The sequence below is a fragment of the Antechinus flavipes genome, chromosome 6, assembly GCF_016432865.1.
Source record: "Antechinus flavipes isolate AdamAnt ecotype Samford, QLD, Australia chromosome 6, AdamAnt_v2, whole genome shotgun sequence".
Lineage (NCBI taxonomy): Eukaryota > Metazoa > Chordata > Mammalia > Dasyuromorphia > Dasyuridae > Antechinus > Antechinus flavipes.
The window spans coordinates 158,340,028-158,358,985 of NC_067403.1; the positions used below are offsets into that span (position 1 = coordinate 158,340,028).

General features: G+C 32.3%; 1 protein-coding gene across 1 annotated transcript in view; it reads left to right on the forward strand.

The window, feature by feature from the left end:
• Positions 1-4,215: 4,215 nt before the first annotated feature.
• QARS1 (glutaminyl-tRNA synthetase 1) overlaps positions 4,216-18,958 on the forward strand; it is a 142,168-nt gene continuing 127,425 nt past the window's right edge. The window contains 1 exon segment of the mRNA XM_051966719.1: positions 4,216-4,286. Coding sequence (XP_051822679.1) covers positions 4,216-4,286 — 71 coding nt within the window.

The window sequence follows — 18,958 nt, forward strand, 5'->3', positions numbered from 1 at the left end:
TTCTGACCTAGGTTACTCTAATGGTCTCCTAATTGATCTCTTTGCCTTGAGTCTCTCTTCACTCCAATCCATCCTCCACTTAATGCTTAAGTTATCTTCCTTTGATGCACATCTAACCATGTCATTCATCTACCCAATAAAACCCAGTAGTTCCCTAGGGATTCTATGATAAAATATAAATTTTTATTTTAATTATAAATTTATGATCTATCCCCAATCTGCCTTTCTTGTCTTATTACTCCTGTTTTTGTAATTTATATTGTAGACAAACTGGCCTTTTTGCTACTTAGTCATACCCTTATGCTTGAAAGGCTTTTCCAAATCACTTCAGCCTTATCCTTTAAGTCACCTAAAATATAACCATCTGCTTGAAAACTTTCCTGATCTTTCCAGCTGTTGATGTTTTCTGTCTTTAAGCCACCTTTTAGTCATTTGATAAAATGGAAATTCATATATATATGTGTGTGTGTCCATATGTAATTATATGTCAAATGAAGTATTATTTATAAAACACCTAGCACAGTGCCTATCATATAGTAGGAGCTACTAGACACTAGCTATTACTACTATTGTTATTATTAATAATTAATGTATATATACACATATGTGCACATATAAATGTGTATACATATATCTTGTCTATATAAAATCTGAAACTTAAGCCATTTACACAAACCTTTTCATTTTTTGTTTTCTCTCTCCTTAATGTGTCTCTTTTGCCCCTTTTTCCTTCTCTCCCCCTCCCCCTTCCCCTTCCTCTCCCTCTCCTACTTCCCCCTCCATGTTTTCCTTCCTCCTTCCCTTTATATTTCCCTCTCCTTCCCCTCCCCCTTCTCTTCTCCCTTCCCCTTCCCCTTCCCTTTCCCCTTTCCTTTCCCTTTCTTCTCCTCCTTTCCTTTCCCTTTCCCTTTCTCCTTCTCCTCCTCCTCAAAGGGGAAGCCCTTCCTCTTGCTCACATTCCCCTTTGTATAATTTCTTTTATTTTTGTACTTGGATATATGGATTTATTTGCTATTCACTTTATTTGTTGGTTCTAACAGCTAAGTTTATACTGAAGAATGACTGATTAACATTTGCAAACTGCATTATAGGATTTCTTCAGAAGAGGAAGGTTATGGAGAGGTATACCATTGGAGTCATAAGTTGCCTCTAATATGTTGTATGAGACTAGAATTAACAATAATATTGTATATACCTGTGATAGAGTTTACTTTATGGGGAAAATATGATATTACTAATGCTCATATTAGACTATTTCAAAAACATATCTAGTCCTTTGCTTTGAGCTCACCGTCAACTGTCTGATTATCCAAAATAAATGCATTAGTGAAGACTCATGAGGTCTAATTTTGAGAGTCCAGACCCATAGATTAATTTGAACTTTAACCAGTTGCCTACCAGGGAATTCAGTCTGCAAATGAAAATTGGGAAAGGGATACCCTAGAGGCAAACTACTGCAGATCCTCATTCATCATATACTTTAGGTGCTCCATGCATTTTCCGGGAGTCACTAAAAAGATTTTCACCCAGGATATACTTTAGGGTTTTCTTTCCTTTGGGGGAAGAAAAATAGTATTTTGTTTTATTTCTACACTGATTAAATGGACGGTCATTTTTCTTTTTTTATTAATTTATTTTTTAAAAATAGCTTTTTATTTACAAATTACATGCATGAGTAATTTTACAGTATTGACAATTGCCAAACCTTTTGTTCCAATTTTTCCTCTCCTTCCACCCACTCCCTCCCCTAGATGGCAAGATCACCAGTTAAATATATTAAAGTTTAAATTAGATACACAATAAGTATACATGACCAAACCATTATTTTGCTGTACAAAAAGAATCAGACTCTGAAATACTGTACAATTAGCCTGTGAAGAAAATCCAAAATGCAGGCAGGCGAAAATATAGGGATTGGGTCATCTCCCAGAATTCTTTCTCTGGGTGTAGCTGGTTCAGTTCATTACTGCTCCATTGAAACTGATTTGGTTCATCTCATTGCAGAAGATGGCCAAGTCCATCAGAATTGATCATCATATAGTATTGTTGTTGAAGTATATAATAATCTCCTGGCCCTGTTCGTTTCCCTCAGCATCAGTTCATGTAAGTCTCTCTCCAGGCCATTCTGAAATCATCCTGTTGGTCATTTCTTACCGAACAATAATATTCCATAATATTCATATACCACAATTTATTCAGCCATTCTCCAATTGATGGGCATTTACTCAGTTTCCAGTTTGACAGTCATTTTTCTAATGTACTTCCTTTAAAATTCATTTTGCTAGACAATATTGAGACAGGTGGAACAGGGAGAAAGTAGTGTATAAATTCATGTACATTCAAACAAATGTTAAGTGTTGATCATGCAGATCACTCCTTTAGCAGATCAAGGAGCCAGACAAGATTTAGTTGCTCATAAGTATAATTAGTTCAGCAGTGCCATTGATTTGCAGTGGGCTTCCCCACTGGCTTATCTTTATGTCCCCTCACTTTTTCTTCTCCACTGAGCTTAAAAGTTTCTAGGCTTCCACTCTCAATATGGCTTTCACTTTTCGCATTTTTTTCAGTTTCCCTTTCAGTCTGTGAAAAGTATACTTCTCAGCAGCCTCCCTGCCAATATAGGTCTACATATATAATTCAAATACCCTAATTAAGTAAATACTTGGGATCATAGAATGTAGTCTAAAATCTCACCTCTAGAATGACCAGCAGGATGAATACAGAGAGGACTGGAGAGACTTACATGAACTGATGCTAAGTGAAATGAGCAGAACCAGGAGATCATTATATACCTCAACAATGATACTGTTTGAGGATATATTCTGATGGAAGTGGATCTCTTTGATAAAGAGGGCTAATACAGTTTCAATTGATCAAGGATGGACAGAAGCAGCTACACCCAAAGAAAGAACACTGGGAAATGAATATAAACTGCTTGCATGTTTGTTTTTCTTCCCAGGTTATTTATAACTTCTGAATCCAATTGTCCCTGTGCAACAAGAAAACTGTTCAGTTCTGCAAACATATATTGTATCTAGGATATACTGTAACCTATTCAACATGTAAAAAACTGCTTGCCATCAGGGGGAGGGGGTGGAGGGAGGGAGGGGAAAAATCGGAACAGAAATGAGTGCAAGGGATAATGCTGTAAAAAATTACCCTGGCATGGATTCTGTCAATAAAAAGTTATTTTAAAAAATAATAAAATAAAATCTCACCTCTAGCATTTACTATGTGTGACTCAGAGCAACTATTTTTTTTAATCATCACAAGGCCTCAATCCTCTATTTCTTCATCTATAAAATAACAGGATTGGACCAGATGACCTCTAAGATTCATTCCAGCTTTAAATCTATGATCCAAATGTTCATAAATTATTTGAAATATTGATAAATACAAACTATAGGTTGTTAGACAAACCTAGTTAAGAATAATATCCATTTTAATCTTCACTTTTTCTACCACTGATCTTCCTTCCCACTTGACTCTACAAATAATTCAACTAGTAATGAAACAACTCATTTTTCTTTGGAACTTTTTTCCTTTTCTTAAAATTCAGTTATTTCCCTAAAAAAAGAAAAAAGTTTATTTTTCCTCAGCTGAAAATATAATAATGCAAAGTATTTTTTAAAAAGAGAAACCTTTAAGAACAATACATTTTCAGAAGAATTTTGGGAAATGAGATGTCACAATATCTGTGTATGAACACCATTGCCTTGAGAGTGTTCACTTGCTCAACTGAATATATTTGTATATACACACATAAATAAATGGATTTTTCTTTTTCTGCTTATATATGCCTAGCCGATAAATATAAAATACTTAATAGTCTTACTTGTGTGGGAAAAGTACTTAAAATCTTGGTGAAATATCCTATTGAAACTTCTTCAGCAACATACCTCTTGATTTAGGAAAAAGAATATAAAAGAGGAAAGATGTTACCACTTTCATTAGATCTGGACTGCCAACTTGAAACAAAGAAGAGATAAAATAAGCAAAGCCCAAACCCAAGAACTAAACAAATCGCAAGAAAACAATAGGATATTTGAAGCTAAGTTTTCCAGCTCTTTCTGACAAAGCGCCTCCAGAGGCTTACAAGGCAGTCAATGTTGCTTTAATTAAATTTAATGCTGTGTGAAATGCACTCCAAGAAACTTTGATGAATGACCAGGGCAATTCACAAAGCTCCTTAAAGGGCAGCCAGCCCTTGCAGGGATGTCAAACCGGGATGGATTGGTTAGTACAGGCATGTTTATAGACTGCCTTAGGAACCTTGTATCTGTGTGGTAATGTCAGAGATAATGTTATGATTCAGGGGACCTTGGGGGGCTTTGATGACATGGTTAATGAGATGTCCCAGGGAACATCCCAGCAGGTTACTCTCAGACCTCCCACATCAAAAGAAGCAGATTTGCCCCTTCAGAGCTGCTGTCCTCCAAATCCCTCAGATGGGCTTTTCTTTCCATGGGGGTCACTATTTTTTTCTTTCTTATTTCATAATCAACGTTCACTTTGTCTAGAAGTCGAAATTCAAAAGTTGTTAGTTTTTAGCTTCACTTCTTGATATAACTTAAGAATAACTTTTCTGTATGCACAGAATGGGGATGTATACAGATGCATATGACATAACTACATCTATGTATGTGTATAAATACAAGAATGACATATATGAAAATATATGAGAGACATTGTGTGCATATACATAAATATACATATACACTTTATTTGCAGAAGAATTATAAATTATAAAGGATTGAACAAGGTATAACCACTCACCTGGAATTTGAATTGGATTCACCTGTGTACAGAAGAAGATAATTAATAAACAAAATATTTCCATTAAGGTAATCAAATAAGCATTTTGTAATTTATGACTGTAGCAAAAGAAGCTGTGTTCTTAATTTTTTTTCCTCCTTATGATGTTTTGTGGGCTGAAAAAACCCCACTGTGATTAGAAGTAATGTTAGATGGTAAATAAACAAGCTTAGAATATATTAACCTCTGCAAAAAGTCCCAGGGTACAAAACAAACAGACAGGATTACATTATTAAAGGAGGGCATGAATAAAAGGAAAAACAGGACCTTATCAAATAAACTTTTGTGTTTTGTGTGTGTGTGTATGTGTAAGCAGAGTGTTTCATTTCTTTTTTTTTTAATCTTTAAAGACATACTTAAGATATCTAAATGAAATTAAACAATCTTTCTTAGGACAAAAAAAAAGAGAGCCTTATTTTGTAGTCAAGGGCAAAAGGGAAATGCTACATTTCTTATACTTTTTTCTCATAAATAGATTTGTCATTTCCATGTTTGTTTGTTTTTCACTTTTATTGGACCTGATAACAAATAATAGAAAACATAGTAGAAGTATTTCTGTTTTGCTTTGTTTTACTGAATCTGTGACCTACTTGAGTACATTGAAATCTCAATACTTTATCTCTGAAGTGTGAGCCAACTACCCAGACAGAAAGACTCTTATGGTAAATGACAAGTATTTAATAAGGCTGTTGGCTAAATAGCACTATAATGAAGTTGAAAAGAGATCAGGAGAGACATGAGTGCCACACATGCTTTGGTTGGTTGTCATATATAGGGGAACAGCACAAGAGGAAAGATGTGAAAATGTCTTAAAGCTGATCATGCTTTTAACATAGTGTGCAACAAAAATCATAGCTCTCATTAAGGACCAATTAGTGCTTCTTTCTATTTGCTGTACTGTAAAATATAGAAACTGTCCAGATCCTGTTAGTTTAGAAACATATTTCCTGTTTTTAAATCAAGAAGAAATGAATGCTTTAGGAAATGAGAATATAGTTTTTATGAGAAATTTAATAATCCCCTTCATTCTCCAAATTGAAGAGGAAATATTAGCTTTTATTTCTTATACATAATTTCTCTCTGGTGGATGGTCAATGTCAACAATAATAAACACAAAGTGAAATCTGTGTTTCCTTCTTATTTCCTGAGACCTGCACAAGCAATTCAGTTTGGGGACTAAGGCATGGACACTTCCTGTCATCAATCAAGTTCATTTCTATTATTCCACAAGAATGCCCTAAACTGTACTTTCTTACATCCATTCCTAGACTCATGCCATTCTTTCCACTTGTCCTTTACCTCCACATTTATACCTGTTGCAGCATCCTCTTTAAATGCTACCAAGTATTAACTTTCCCTTTTTTAAACTAAGTAATATCTACCTTTTATGAGACATAGGATGCTCTGCCTTGCATTATTATTCAGGTGTTCATATAAAAGGACAATGGAGGGCAATGCCCACTGCTGTTTAGAAAATCCCACAATATTACTTTTTAAAAGTTTCTAGGGGTTTATTGAAATCTTGTGGCTAATAATTTAGAACTTCTTTCCATCCCATCCCTAAGGGAACATAAAAAGGAAGAAAACTATTTAAGAAAAGAATATGGAAGATGGAGGCACATGTGCAAAGGGCTCCAAAGAGGAGAAAGAGATTCAATAAGGCTACAGGAGCCGATAGCAGAGGAACCAAGATAAGGTCTGTGAACAGACTATTTAAGAACTACACTACACAGAATAGCTTCTGCCCTTTAGGCTACTAAAACTGGTGGTTCCTCTCTTTGTCATTCATTTCTTGCTTCACTCCCATTCTCCTTTCTATCTCTCAAAATAGAAATAAATCTGTTTTCCCAATTTCTATTTCTTAAGGGTTTTCATTGCTTTCTGTTTTGTTTGTTTTTTTTTAAATCATATTCATCAAGAAAAAATAGGTGATCTGCTATTCTTTTATTGATTATATATTTGAGAGAGAGACAGAGAGAAAGGAAGGAAGGAAGGAAGGAAGGAAGAAAGGAAGAAAGGAAGAAAGGAAGAAAGGAAGAAAGGAAGAAAGAAAGAAAGAAAGAAAGAAAGAAAGAAAGAAAGAAAGAAAGAAAGAAAGAAAGAAAGAAAGAAGGAAGGAAGGAAGGAAGGAAGGAAGGAAGAAAGAAAGAAAGAAAGAAAGAAAGAAGAAAGAAAGAAGAAAGAAAGAAAGAAAGAAAGAAAGAAAGAAAGAAAGAAAGAAAGAAAGAAAGAAAAGAAGGAAGGAAGAAAGAAAAGAAGGAAGGAAGGAAGGAAGAAGAAAGGAAGAAAGAAAGAAAAAGAGAGAGAGAGAGAGAAAGAAAAGGAGAGGGAGAGAGAAAGAGGGAAAGAGAAAGAAAAAGAGACAAAGAGGGTTCTAGGACTTTTCCTAACATGAGGGTTCAGACATAAATTTAAAAAAAATATTCATTAATTTTTATAATTCCTCAGAACAATAGAAAGGAAAATAGTGGATCATTATTACTTGTAGGAAAATGAGTTTTAGTAGTTTGAGTTGGGGAAAAGATAGTGAACAAACTGGGAGTTTGTGTTCACAGTAGCATATCAACTACTTTATCTTCCTATTGTTCCCCCCAAATCTTAACCCTACATGGTTTGAAAAGAATACCAAACTATGCTAAAAAAAAAAAAAAAAGAGCCATAGGAGTTGACAGAACTGGGAAGAATAGAGGGACAAGGAAGTTGTAGCACAACGAAAATGGCCACTAGGACGATGGAATAATTAGACCTCTGTTCCTCATCAAATAGAATCTACTCTGTACCAAAATCATTAAAATGTAACATATGATTCATTTCTCATTAATTTTGTTGAAAATATCATCAATATATAGGTACACATTATTCTCAAAAATTCTATAGAGATGGGGAAAATGTATATAGGTAAATAAATTATTTGGGTCTTCTTTTTTTGGTAATAATAATGTAGCACCACTTACTCCACTCAACTACCAAAGTGATTTTCTAAAGTTCAGACAGATTCAGACAGAGTTAGCGGTTACCTCCCTCACTTCTAAACACAAACTTCAATACAAACTAGACACACAGAGATATATACACTATTATTGAACTCCAGCAGATTCTTATTGTACAATATTCTTTTATTTAGGTTCCAGGGGAACTACCAAAATCTTTTATCTAACAATCTGGGCCCTCCACCCCTATTCCTAAACCTTCTAAAAATTCTTCACAATCTAGCAATTTCCTAACTTTCCAGTTTTCTTATTCTTTACTCTCCATTCATTCTATGATCTAATCACAATGACCTCCTTGCAGTTCTCACATATGACATTGCATTGCCTATCTTTGTATCTTTGTGACTATTCTCCATGCTTAGAAACATTTTTCTTCTCACCTCCATTTATGAATTTCTCTTTCCTGGCTCATTTTATTTTATTTTTTTTTTAAATTTATTTATTTATTTAATAATAACTTTGTATTGACAGAATCCATGCCAGGATAATTTTCACACAGCATTATCCCTTGCAATCACTTATGTTTCATTTTTTCCCCTCCCTCCCTCCTCCCCCCCCCCAAGATGGCAAGCAATCCTATATATGTTAAATATGTAGCAGTTCCTGGCTCATTTTAAAGATGAGAGACCAAGGCAAACAGATTTGTGCCAATCACTGAACTCAGGAAGATGAGTCTTCCTGAGTCCAAGCCTAGCACTCTATCCACTATACCATTTAGTTGTCCTCTAGTACATAATAGACACTATATAAATGTTTAATCTTTTATTCCCTTCCCTTTTCTATTTTATTAAAAAGTTTCATTAATTCAGTGTTGTTGTTTTCATTCAGTTTTGTCACTCTCCTCTATAATTTTTGGGATTTCAATTTTGAAGACTTATTAAGAGTTTTGAATTTGCTTATTTCTAAGATTTAATGTTTTTCATTCCTGATTCATTTATTTGTGCTTTCTTTTATCAATGAAATTTTTTAGGATATACACTTTCTCTTAAAGATAAGTTTGATAGTCCCCAAATTTTGAGGGTTTGTTTTCTTATTATTATTATCTTTAATATCATTATTGATTCTTTCCCGTTTTTTTTTTTTGTTCATCCATTATTTAGGATTAAGTTATTTAATCTCTAATTAAATTCAATTGTTTTTTCAATGTAATGGTGCCATGAAAGACTAAAAAATGCATTCCTTTCTATTTCCATTTAATAAGCTTCAGAATGCTATCTTTTCAAACTTTTATACAATTATTTTAGGCCTATTGCTGCTTTCCTTATTTATTTATTTCATTTATCTAGGAGTGAGAAGAATAAATTTATTTAGAGGAATAAATTCCCTATTACATTTTTCTTTTCAATTTCTCCCTCTATTTTTTTCCTTTGAGTATTTAGATATTATCTCATTTTGGTGCATGTTTTTTATCATTGACACTAATTTATTAACTTTGGCAACCTTTTTTCAAAATGCCATTTGCCCATTTCTCTTAATTAAGGCTATATTGTGTTGCTGTTTTTTCTGAAAACATGAACTCTTTTCAATTCTTTTTTATTTTAGTTAACGTTCAATTTTGTTCCATACCCTTATTTTAACTCAAAGTGTATCTTTTGTTTCAATTGTATAATTTGTAAACAATATCATTTGATCCTGCTTTCTGATTTATTTTATTCCCCTATTTTATTTTATGGGCAAATTCAAAGCATTCACACTCAGTTATTTTTTGTAATTATGTATTTCCCTTCATCCTATTCTCTTTACTTTTTAATTTTCTTTGTTTTCTACTCCTTCTTTATAGAGAAAAAAGAAAACAAAGTGAGAGAAAATGTTTGAGCTCACCATTAGGATTCTAGTTTTGTTATAATCTGATTCTGCTTTCTTGCTCTCCCCTAAAGTTGTCCTCACCAATATCGTTCTTATTCTTTTTTAGTTTTATCTTCTATGTTCTTTTTCAGAAACCACACTGCTTAAATAGTTTTTTTTTTAGCTTGTGACTGATGTTCCTTAATCTATTCTCCTTATTTTCCCTTCCCCTTGTTCTTTTTCTGCCTATTTTCTCATTGAGTGAAATATATTACTGTACACAGTTGTGTGTACGTTCTTTTTTTCTTGGCCAGATTAAAAGAGAATGAAATTTTAGTGTCATCAGTTCTCCCAGATCTTCTTGCTCATTTATGTACTGCTCTCCTTATACACCACAATTATGTGTTATGATACTTTCTAACCTGTTTTTATGAATAATCTCCAACTTTCTCCTTTTATTCCAGGTTTTCCATCTAATTGTACTTCTTCTATTAATTTTTTTCATCATATTAGCAGATATGTATAGTTTATCTTTATTTGTCCTTTATGACTGATTTTTCAGTCAGTTTACCTTTTATTTTTCTTTTAACTTTTATAATTATATTTCAAAATTTCTATGCATTACATGGCTTTTCATCAGAAATGCTTTGAAGTCTTTTCATTAAAAAGCCATGCTTTTTGCCCAGAGGATGGTATTTATTTTTATTAGAAAATTATTCTTGTGAGCTCAAATCTTTTGCTTTTTGAAATGCCTCATATCAAGCTCTGTTCTCTGTTTTTTTCTTATATTGGTAAATTCTGTGTGATTCTGACAATGACTCAAAGTACTTAAATTCTTCTTTGTGGTAGTTTATAGTATTTTTTCTTTAACTTGGAAAGTTTGGGTTTAAGTTTTAATATTCTTGAGAGTTTTCATTTCGATTTCTTTCAGGAGACAATTGAATTATTTCTTTTTCTACTTTTCCCCCATTTACTGAATGATCTAAGCAGTTTTTAAAAATGATTTCTTGAAAGATAATATCTAGACTTTTTTTTGGTGAAGTCCCTAAGTCCAATGATTTTTTAAAATATCTAGAGTCTTAAGGTTATTTCTACATCTACTATGCAAAGTCTGCTTCTCTGAGAAAAGATGGGTTAATAAAAGTTGTTTTTTTTTTCTTTTCATGTTAATGAAAAGGAATACTTGTTTTCTATTTTCTCCCTCCTTTTGCCATCTAGCCAAATAATTTGTTATATGATATGATCATAGATGATGAAATGTTGATTAGATAACAAAATTTAAAAACCTAGTGATCTCTTACAAAATATGAATACCTCCCTCCCTGATAAAATCAGACTATATCCCTTAATCCAGCAATACCACGACTAGTTGTATTTCCAAAGATGATTAGGGAAAAAAGAAAAGAGCTTACATGTTCTAAAATATTTACAGCAACTCTCTTTTGGTGGCAAAGAACTAAAAATTTTGGGAATTATGGAATACTGAACAAGTTGTGGTATGTGATTGTGATGGAATATTACTATGTGATAAAAAATGATGATCTTAGAAAAAATGTGATAGACTTGCATGGAATAATGAAGAGTGAAAGGAGCAAAACCAAGAGCATATTTTATACAGTAACAGAATATTGTTTTCAGAACAACTTTGAATAAATAAATTATTATTTTTCAATATTATAAATTGATTATAATCATTTGATTATATGATTATTATGAATACCCAAATTAACCATAAAGAACATATGAAGACACTATCTGCATCCAGAGAAAGAATTGATAAATAGATGCATAGAATGAATGTGTGTGTATTTGTATACATATATATTTGTGTCTACTGGTAGCTATTTCTAGGATGCACAGGGTAATTTTAAAGAAAAAGGGAAAATTTGCATGATAACTTTACTATTTATTTAAAAGTAATTGCAAATTATACATAATAAATTTGTAGTTTAATGTGTAATTATCTTTTTTGTTATATTGTTATGGAAATTCTTGTTTTAACCCATAAAATAAAAACAAAATAAATTTAAAAATTAAACTAAGTTTTAAAAACATACTATATTTCTTTCATAAAATAATTCTGGAAAGGTGATTTCTCTCTCAATTTTTGTAATAAATTGTGATGTATGGGTACTAATTGTTTTTTTTAAATAATTTTGACAATATTCTGCTATGAACCATTAGGACTAAAATACTTTTTCTCTTTATTTTCCTTTGCAACTAGATATTTTTCTTGTTCTGAAAATGGGTTATTTAGATCTGTCTGATTTCCTGATAGTTTGGATATTTGAGGTTTTTTAAATTCATTCCTCTATTTCTTTAGTTTTGTTATAAAATAATTGTGCACATGGTCAGATTATTGCTTTTTTTACATCTTGTTTTGTTGTGATTTAGATTAATCTTTTTAAAGGTGGCTCCATTCCCAATGACTTTTATTGCCTTATTCTGAGTCTTCTCTTCTTACTTCTTAGCACCTTTCTCTTTGAGATTTTGCTTATTAGTTCTTTTTCCTTTCCAGATTTTATTTGATTATTTAATTCTTCCTTTTTTTCACTTCTCAGTCAAAAGATTCCTACTTTAACAGGAGAGGAAAAAAATTACTTAAATAGTCCCATTTTAGAAAAAGAAAAAGAAAGATGTAGAAAAGACATTGACAAAATCCAACACCCATTCTTATTAAAAAACATTAGAGAACACAGGAATAAATGGAGTTTTCCTTAAAACAACCAGTAACATCTATTTAAGACCATCAGCAAGCATATGTAATGCAAATATTCTAGAAGCATTCCCAAAAGATCAAGGATAAAACAAGGTTGCTCATTATCACTATTACTATTCAATATTACATCAGAAATGTTAGCTTTAACAATAAGAGAAGAAAAAGAAATTAAAGTAAGTTATGAGGATGGTATACTTAGAGAATCCTAGAAAATCAACTGAAAAACTACTAGAAACAATTCACCACTTTAGCAAATTTGCAAGGTACAAAATAAAACCATATAAATCATCAGCATTTCTATATGTTACCAACAAAGTCTAGCAGCAAGAGCTAAAAAGAGAAATTATATTTAAAATAACTATGGATAATATAAAATAGTTGGGAGTCTATCTGCCAAAACAAAATCAGAAACTACATGAACACAATTACAAGAACTTTCCAAAGTCAGATTTAATCAATAAGAAAAATATTAAGTGCTTATATGTAAGCTGAGAGAATACAATAAAAACGACAATACTACCTAAATTAATGTACTTATTCAGTGCCATACCAATCAAATTCCCAAGCAATTATTTTACAGAGTTAGAAAAAAACAAAATTCATCTGGAAGAACAAAAGGTCAAGAATTTCAAGGGAATTAATGAAAAAAAATCCAAATAAAGGTGACTTGGCTTTATCAGACCTAAAACAATATTATAAAGCAGTGGTCAACAAAACCATTTGGTACTAGCTAAGAAATAGAGAGGTGATCAGTGGAATGGGTTAAGTTCAGAAGACACAATAGTCAATAACTATAGCAATCTATTTTCTGAAAAAACCCAAATACCTCAGCTTCTGGGATAAGAACTCACTATTTACAAAAATTATTTTGAAAGATTGGAAAATTAATATGGCAGAAAATAGGCATTGCCTATACCTAACACACTTATATCAAGATAAAGTTGAAATGGGTTCATGAATTAGACATAAAGTGTGATATTATAAGCTAAGAATGGATAGTCTACCTCTTAGATCTATAGAAGGAGGCAATTTGTGGCCAAAGAAGAGCTAGAGTACATTATGGAATGCAAAATGGATAATTTTGAGTGTTAAAAAATTTGTATATAAACAAAATCAATGCAGACAAGATTAGAAGCAAGCAGAAAACTGGGGAAAATTTTTTACATCCAAGACTTGTGATACAGACCTCATTTTTAAATCCTATAGAGAATTGAGTCAAATTTATAATACCAGTCATTCTCCAATTGATAAATGGTCAACCAATATAAACAGACAATTTTCAGATGAAGAAAGTAAAACCATTTCTAGTCATATAAAAAATGCTCTAGAATCACTATTGACCAGGAAAATGCAAATTAAGACAACTCTGAGTTACCATTAGACATCATTTAGATTGACTAAAATGACAGGAAAAAATAATAATGAATGATGAAGGGGATGTGGGAAAACTGGGACACTATACATTGTTGGTGAAGAAGCGCAATTATCTAACCATTCTGGAGAGCACTTTAGAACTATGCTCAAAGGGCTATCAAATCATACATATCTTTTCATCCAGCAATGCCTCTATTGGGTCTATATCCCAAAGAGATCATAAAAAAGAGAAAAGGACCAACATGTGCAAAAATGTTTGTAAGCATCTCTTTTATAAGTAGCTAGAAACTGGAAATTGAGTTGGAGAATGGCTGAATAAGTTATGGTGTATGAATGTTATGGAATATTATTGTCCCATAAGAAATAATTTCAGAAAGGGCTGGAAAGATTGAGTGATGTGAGTAGAACCAGGTGAACACTGTACATAGGAATAACAAGATTCCGTGAAGATTAATTCTTATGTTCTTTTTGGCAGTGAAGTGATTCAGGTCAGATCCAATGGTCTTGTGATAAAGCGAGCCATCTGCATCCAGAGAGAGGACCATTGGGACTAGATGTGGATCACAATATAGTATTTTCTCTTTTTTTCTTGTTACTTGCTTGTTTTTTGTTTTCTTTCTCTTTTTGATCTGATTTTTCTTGAGCAGCATGATAATTGTGGAAATAAATATAGAAGAATTTTACATATTCAACATATGTGATTTTGGATTACTTGCTATCTAGAGGGCAGGGAGGGAGAAAAAAATTTGGACACAGGTTTTGCAAGGATGAATGCTGATAACAATGCATATACTTTGAAAATAAAAAAGCTTTTAAAAAAAGATTCTTCCTCTACTCCATTTTAACTAGTCCTGCTTCTTAGGTTTTTTTTTTTATTTAATTTTTTGCAATCCTTTTCTGAGAGCGTTTTTCTCTCTATTATCGTTATCTATATTTCCTTTCTTTCTGTTCATGACCCCTATAACTATCTAGTTTTTCTCTTTTCTATATATTCCTCATGGAATAAAAACTTCTGAAGTACCCATTCTGCACTTTCCCCTCTAGGTAATGTCTACCACTGTCTTTTAGAACTTGCTGAAGAGATGTCTTTCTGTTGTGTCTCACTCACAGTACAATTCTAATCCCAGCAGAAGAATCGCAGGACTTTACATCATTATAAGGCACTACTTCCCCAACATGGTAGGGGATTATGTAGTCAACCACCAATCTATATCCTTCCCTCAGTTACCTTCTTTTCCCCATTTGCTTCTAAATCTTTTCCTTTAGTCCATATTCTATTCTCCTGCGTATCAGTTGTTCCTAAGAGTTCCAACTCCATTCTTCCCAAGGTAGAGTGAGTGGTCTTTATATGCACCTCCAGATCACACCCAGGATATGATCCCCATTTCCCTTCACAAGTCTCTCTTCATTTATCATGTGGAACCTTCTCTTACCATCAAAGAAAAGCAATGCTTCTTAATTCTGTCTTCCTTTTTAACCCTTCCTTCATTTTCCTCACCTACTGTTTGCAGATCCTTCTCTTCCTGAGATCAGAGGGGTCAACTTTGCCTAATTGCATGTTCTTCCAAATTCTCATCTATTCCCATGTATTCTTCCATTTTTAAGTAGGTGTCCCAATCATCCACCCCGAAATAAAAACATTAATTCATCTATAAGGAAAGATATCACTAGCTTTTGTCCAAAATGCCTCAAGCCAGCTCCTTTGCTGTTATCTCCACTGAGTTTCCACTTTCATTCTGTCTCCTTGTCTACATTTAGAAAGGAATCTCTTGCTGTTTTCTCTGCTATCACTCTGCTGCTATTGCTATCATTGATTGCTGCATTCATTCATCCTTTCTATACTTCTATTGTCTGGAATGCTAAAGATGTGTCATTTTCATTTTAACAATATTTCAAATATTGTCTTATTGGTTTTCACCTTTTTTTTCATTTTATAGTTTTAGATTAAGTCAAACTGGACAATATACAGATATATAAGCAATGCTTTTTGGAACCCATTATATCATTTCATACTGAGTTTTCTGGTGAGCCATAATAGTCTTGTATTATTTGAATTTTTTCCTTTGTGTTTGCTGGTCTTCCTCCTGATCATTTTCAGAACTTGTTTTTGAATTCAATTGTTAGATTTAACCACTATGAATCTCAAAGTTTGTCTGTCACCAGGTATAAACCCAAGCTAGAAATAAATCACTATGATTGTTTTTTTGTATTTCATGATCAAAACTCTTGATAAATGAGGCATGTTGGGATGGTGGGCTGTGCTTCTTTTTGGTATACTGACAATTTGTCTCCACCTCAGAGAACCATCTTAATGAAGTTCATTTCATACTAACAAAACTTCAATTCATATTCTCTTTATTACTAAATAGAAGGAGTAATCTCTAAAAACTCTATTCTGTCTCCATTTTATTTATCTCAATTTCATGGGAAGTTACTAGGAAAAGGAAATAATGAGCTGCATTACTCCCAATATCTTCTAAGTAAATCAGAGCTATGGATTTCTGAATCTCATTTAAGGACTATTTCCTAGATATTCATTACTTCTTCAATGATAATACTGATAGCTCTTTGCTTCCTTCAATTTTTTTTTCCTTTATTACCTTTTTATTACAGAGTTGGATATTTTTAAAGAACAGTTATTCAACATTCTGTCATGTACTTTGGCATTTCAGAAAATGCCATGTTGGACACTGCCCATCTGTGAATTTACTCTGGATTTCAGGTGGATATGTGAGATGCTAAAAATAAAAAATCCCATTTTAATATGTTTTCTGCTCTTGTTTTCTCACTTGACTTCCCAATCTAATTTCTCTGCTGCCAAGGATTCTTATATAACCATTTAAAATTTAAAAGCTATATATATTTAAATGTAAAACAATGTGCCTATATGTAGAATATGCCACAGTGGAGGGCTTGATATTTTCAGTCAAACATTTTAGATTATCTCCTTACTTTTAGTGCTAAATGTGAGTAATCTTAGCTCATGTCAAAGAATTAAAATAAAACAAAGATTTCCTTTTAACTCAAGAATAAACCTTACCATGTTAGGGAAGTTTTGTTTTAAATCATTAAGTATTTGTCATTCCTTTAGATGACCAATGGTATTTTAAAGAGAACACAAAATCAATTGCTAAATTAATTTTAACAGTGGAAGAAATCACATATTGCCTATTTTCATTCTTTGAGAAAACTAAGAATTTCCATTAGAAATAATAATTTTCTTCTGACAGTAATAAATAGATCTTGGTATTTTCTTTAAAGTCTCTACTTCAAGGCCCTTCTCTTAACTAACCCCTTCCTTGTACTCCTATTTCTTCTATGAGAATTAAAATCCTTCTGAAATATCACTGCTCTCTATAATGAAAATGCAATCTGAACAGCAAATTAACTGCATTACATCCCATATTGCCAGGCTAAGCAGGAACTTAAAAGCAAGGTGATCAATTATGTCCCACTTGCCACTTGTATAGCTGGCTGCCAGAAAGATGAGCACTGAAGCAAACATGGTAAGTTTTCTTTAAAATGGAACTAATTTGGTATGGTTGGATACAGCATTTGGATGAATTCATTATGAAAATATTTATTTCAATAAGCTGTATAGATAAGTAAATGTGGAGATGAATTTGTCAAATACCCAATCACTGAGCATAAATAATTTCCTCCTTTCTTTCTGATTAGGATTGGAGTGGATTAACATTTCAAAAAATATACTTCGGTACATTTTTACCCATTTCTGAACTTTAATTTTAATACATCATAGTAAATACATTATTTCATTCTTACCTATTGAAATAACAAAGGTTATTGAAGCCAAAGATTATTGAATCAGTGGCAATCCAAGTAGACTCTATCAACATTGCCCTCAAAACAACTTTAAAATAATGCTTCAAATTAAATTTTTCAGTAATAAAGCCAACAAATGTTCAGGGTGAGACATTTTTATAGCATAAGAAAATAAAATAATCAAAAAACCTACTTGAAGCTCTAAACTCAATAGCAGCAATAAGTAGCTCCCAGGTGAACAGAATCCAAAATTAAGAAAAATTTCAAAATAAGATAAGAAAATGAGCAAACAAAAAATAAAAAATAATTTGACCATTAAAAGCTTCTACAGTGGCAAGGAAAACCAAGACATAAACTCAGGAGACCATACTATAAAAACAGCTACAAACAAAGTCTCAAACAAAAATGCTTGTTGGAACATAAGCCCAACAAGAATTACTGAAAAAGTTAAAGAAAAAGATGAATGGTAGAGCAAATATAAAGAAAATAAATGAGAGTGATTTAAGAAAACTGTGAAAAGACAATTAACACTTTGGTAAAAAGAGACACACAAAAATGAAGGAAATGACATCTTTAAAAATAGAATTGCCAGAATGGTAAAAGGCAAAAAACCACTGAAGAAAAGAACTTCTTATTAAGAAAAGTAAGCTAAATGGACAAGGAAATATAAAATCTCACTAAGAAAACCCGATCCTTCTGGCAGAAATAATTTGCTAAAGGTACTGAATAGTCACCATAATTTAGGGGAAGATTTTTCACTGACAGGATTCAATATTGTAACAGAAAGAATTATAGAAAAGAATAAGCAAAAACCTAAAGAATATTAGTTTAATGGGATAGATCTGTTCTTCAAGTTGCTCTTTGAGATATGGCAAGTATCAGCAGAGAAATACCAAGAAAGAAAAGCTGGGGAAATATTTGCCAAGGCTTATCCCAGATCAGGCTTCCAGCTTAGTTTGAAGCTGGAGTTTTTTTAGCTACCTAGCAAGGAATGTGCAAGTGGCATTAGGTTATAAGCATGAAGGAAAACTCAACTTCTGAGAAAATGTATGGGCAATAAATGGAGCAGAACAAGGGATGAAGATGAGTGGGGCAATGGTAATCCTCATGAATCTAGGAAGGCCAAAATGTGGGAAGAGGTAAACAACACAAGGAGCAGGATTAGGGATATGGGAGCAAAAGTATATTAAACATGACAGAAGATTGGGATAGAAACTGTGTTGTTAAAATTAAAACCCTCTGGACACAAATTCAAGTCTAATTTTTTCATCTCCATCTGAGAAAAATTTTACCTTTATTTATTTTTATTATTTTATCTATTTACAATACATTAAACACAGACCTTTTTAGTCTAGATTGCTTATTAGACATGTGTTGAAAATGAGACAATTGATGGTGAGAAAGAGAATTCTCAGAAAAAATAGAAGTTTTAATAGTGGAAATATTTTTTATCAGGGCATCAAGTCTGGAGGCTTGTATTTTTAAAAATAGG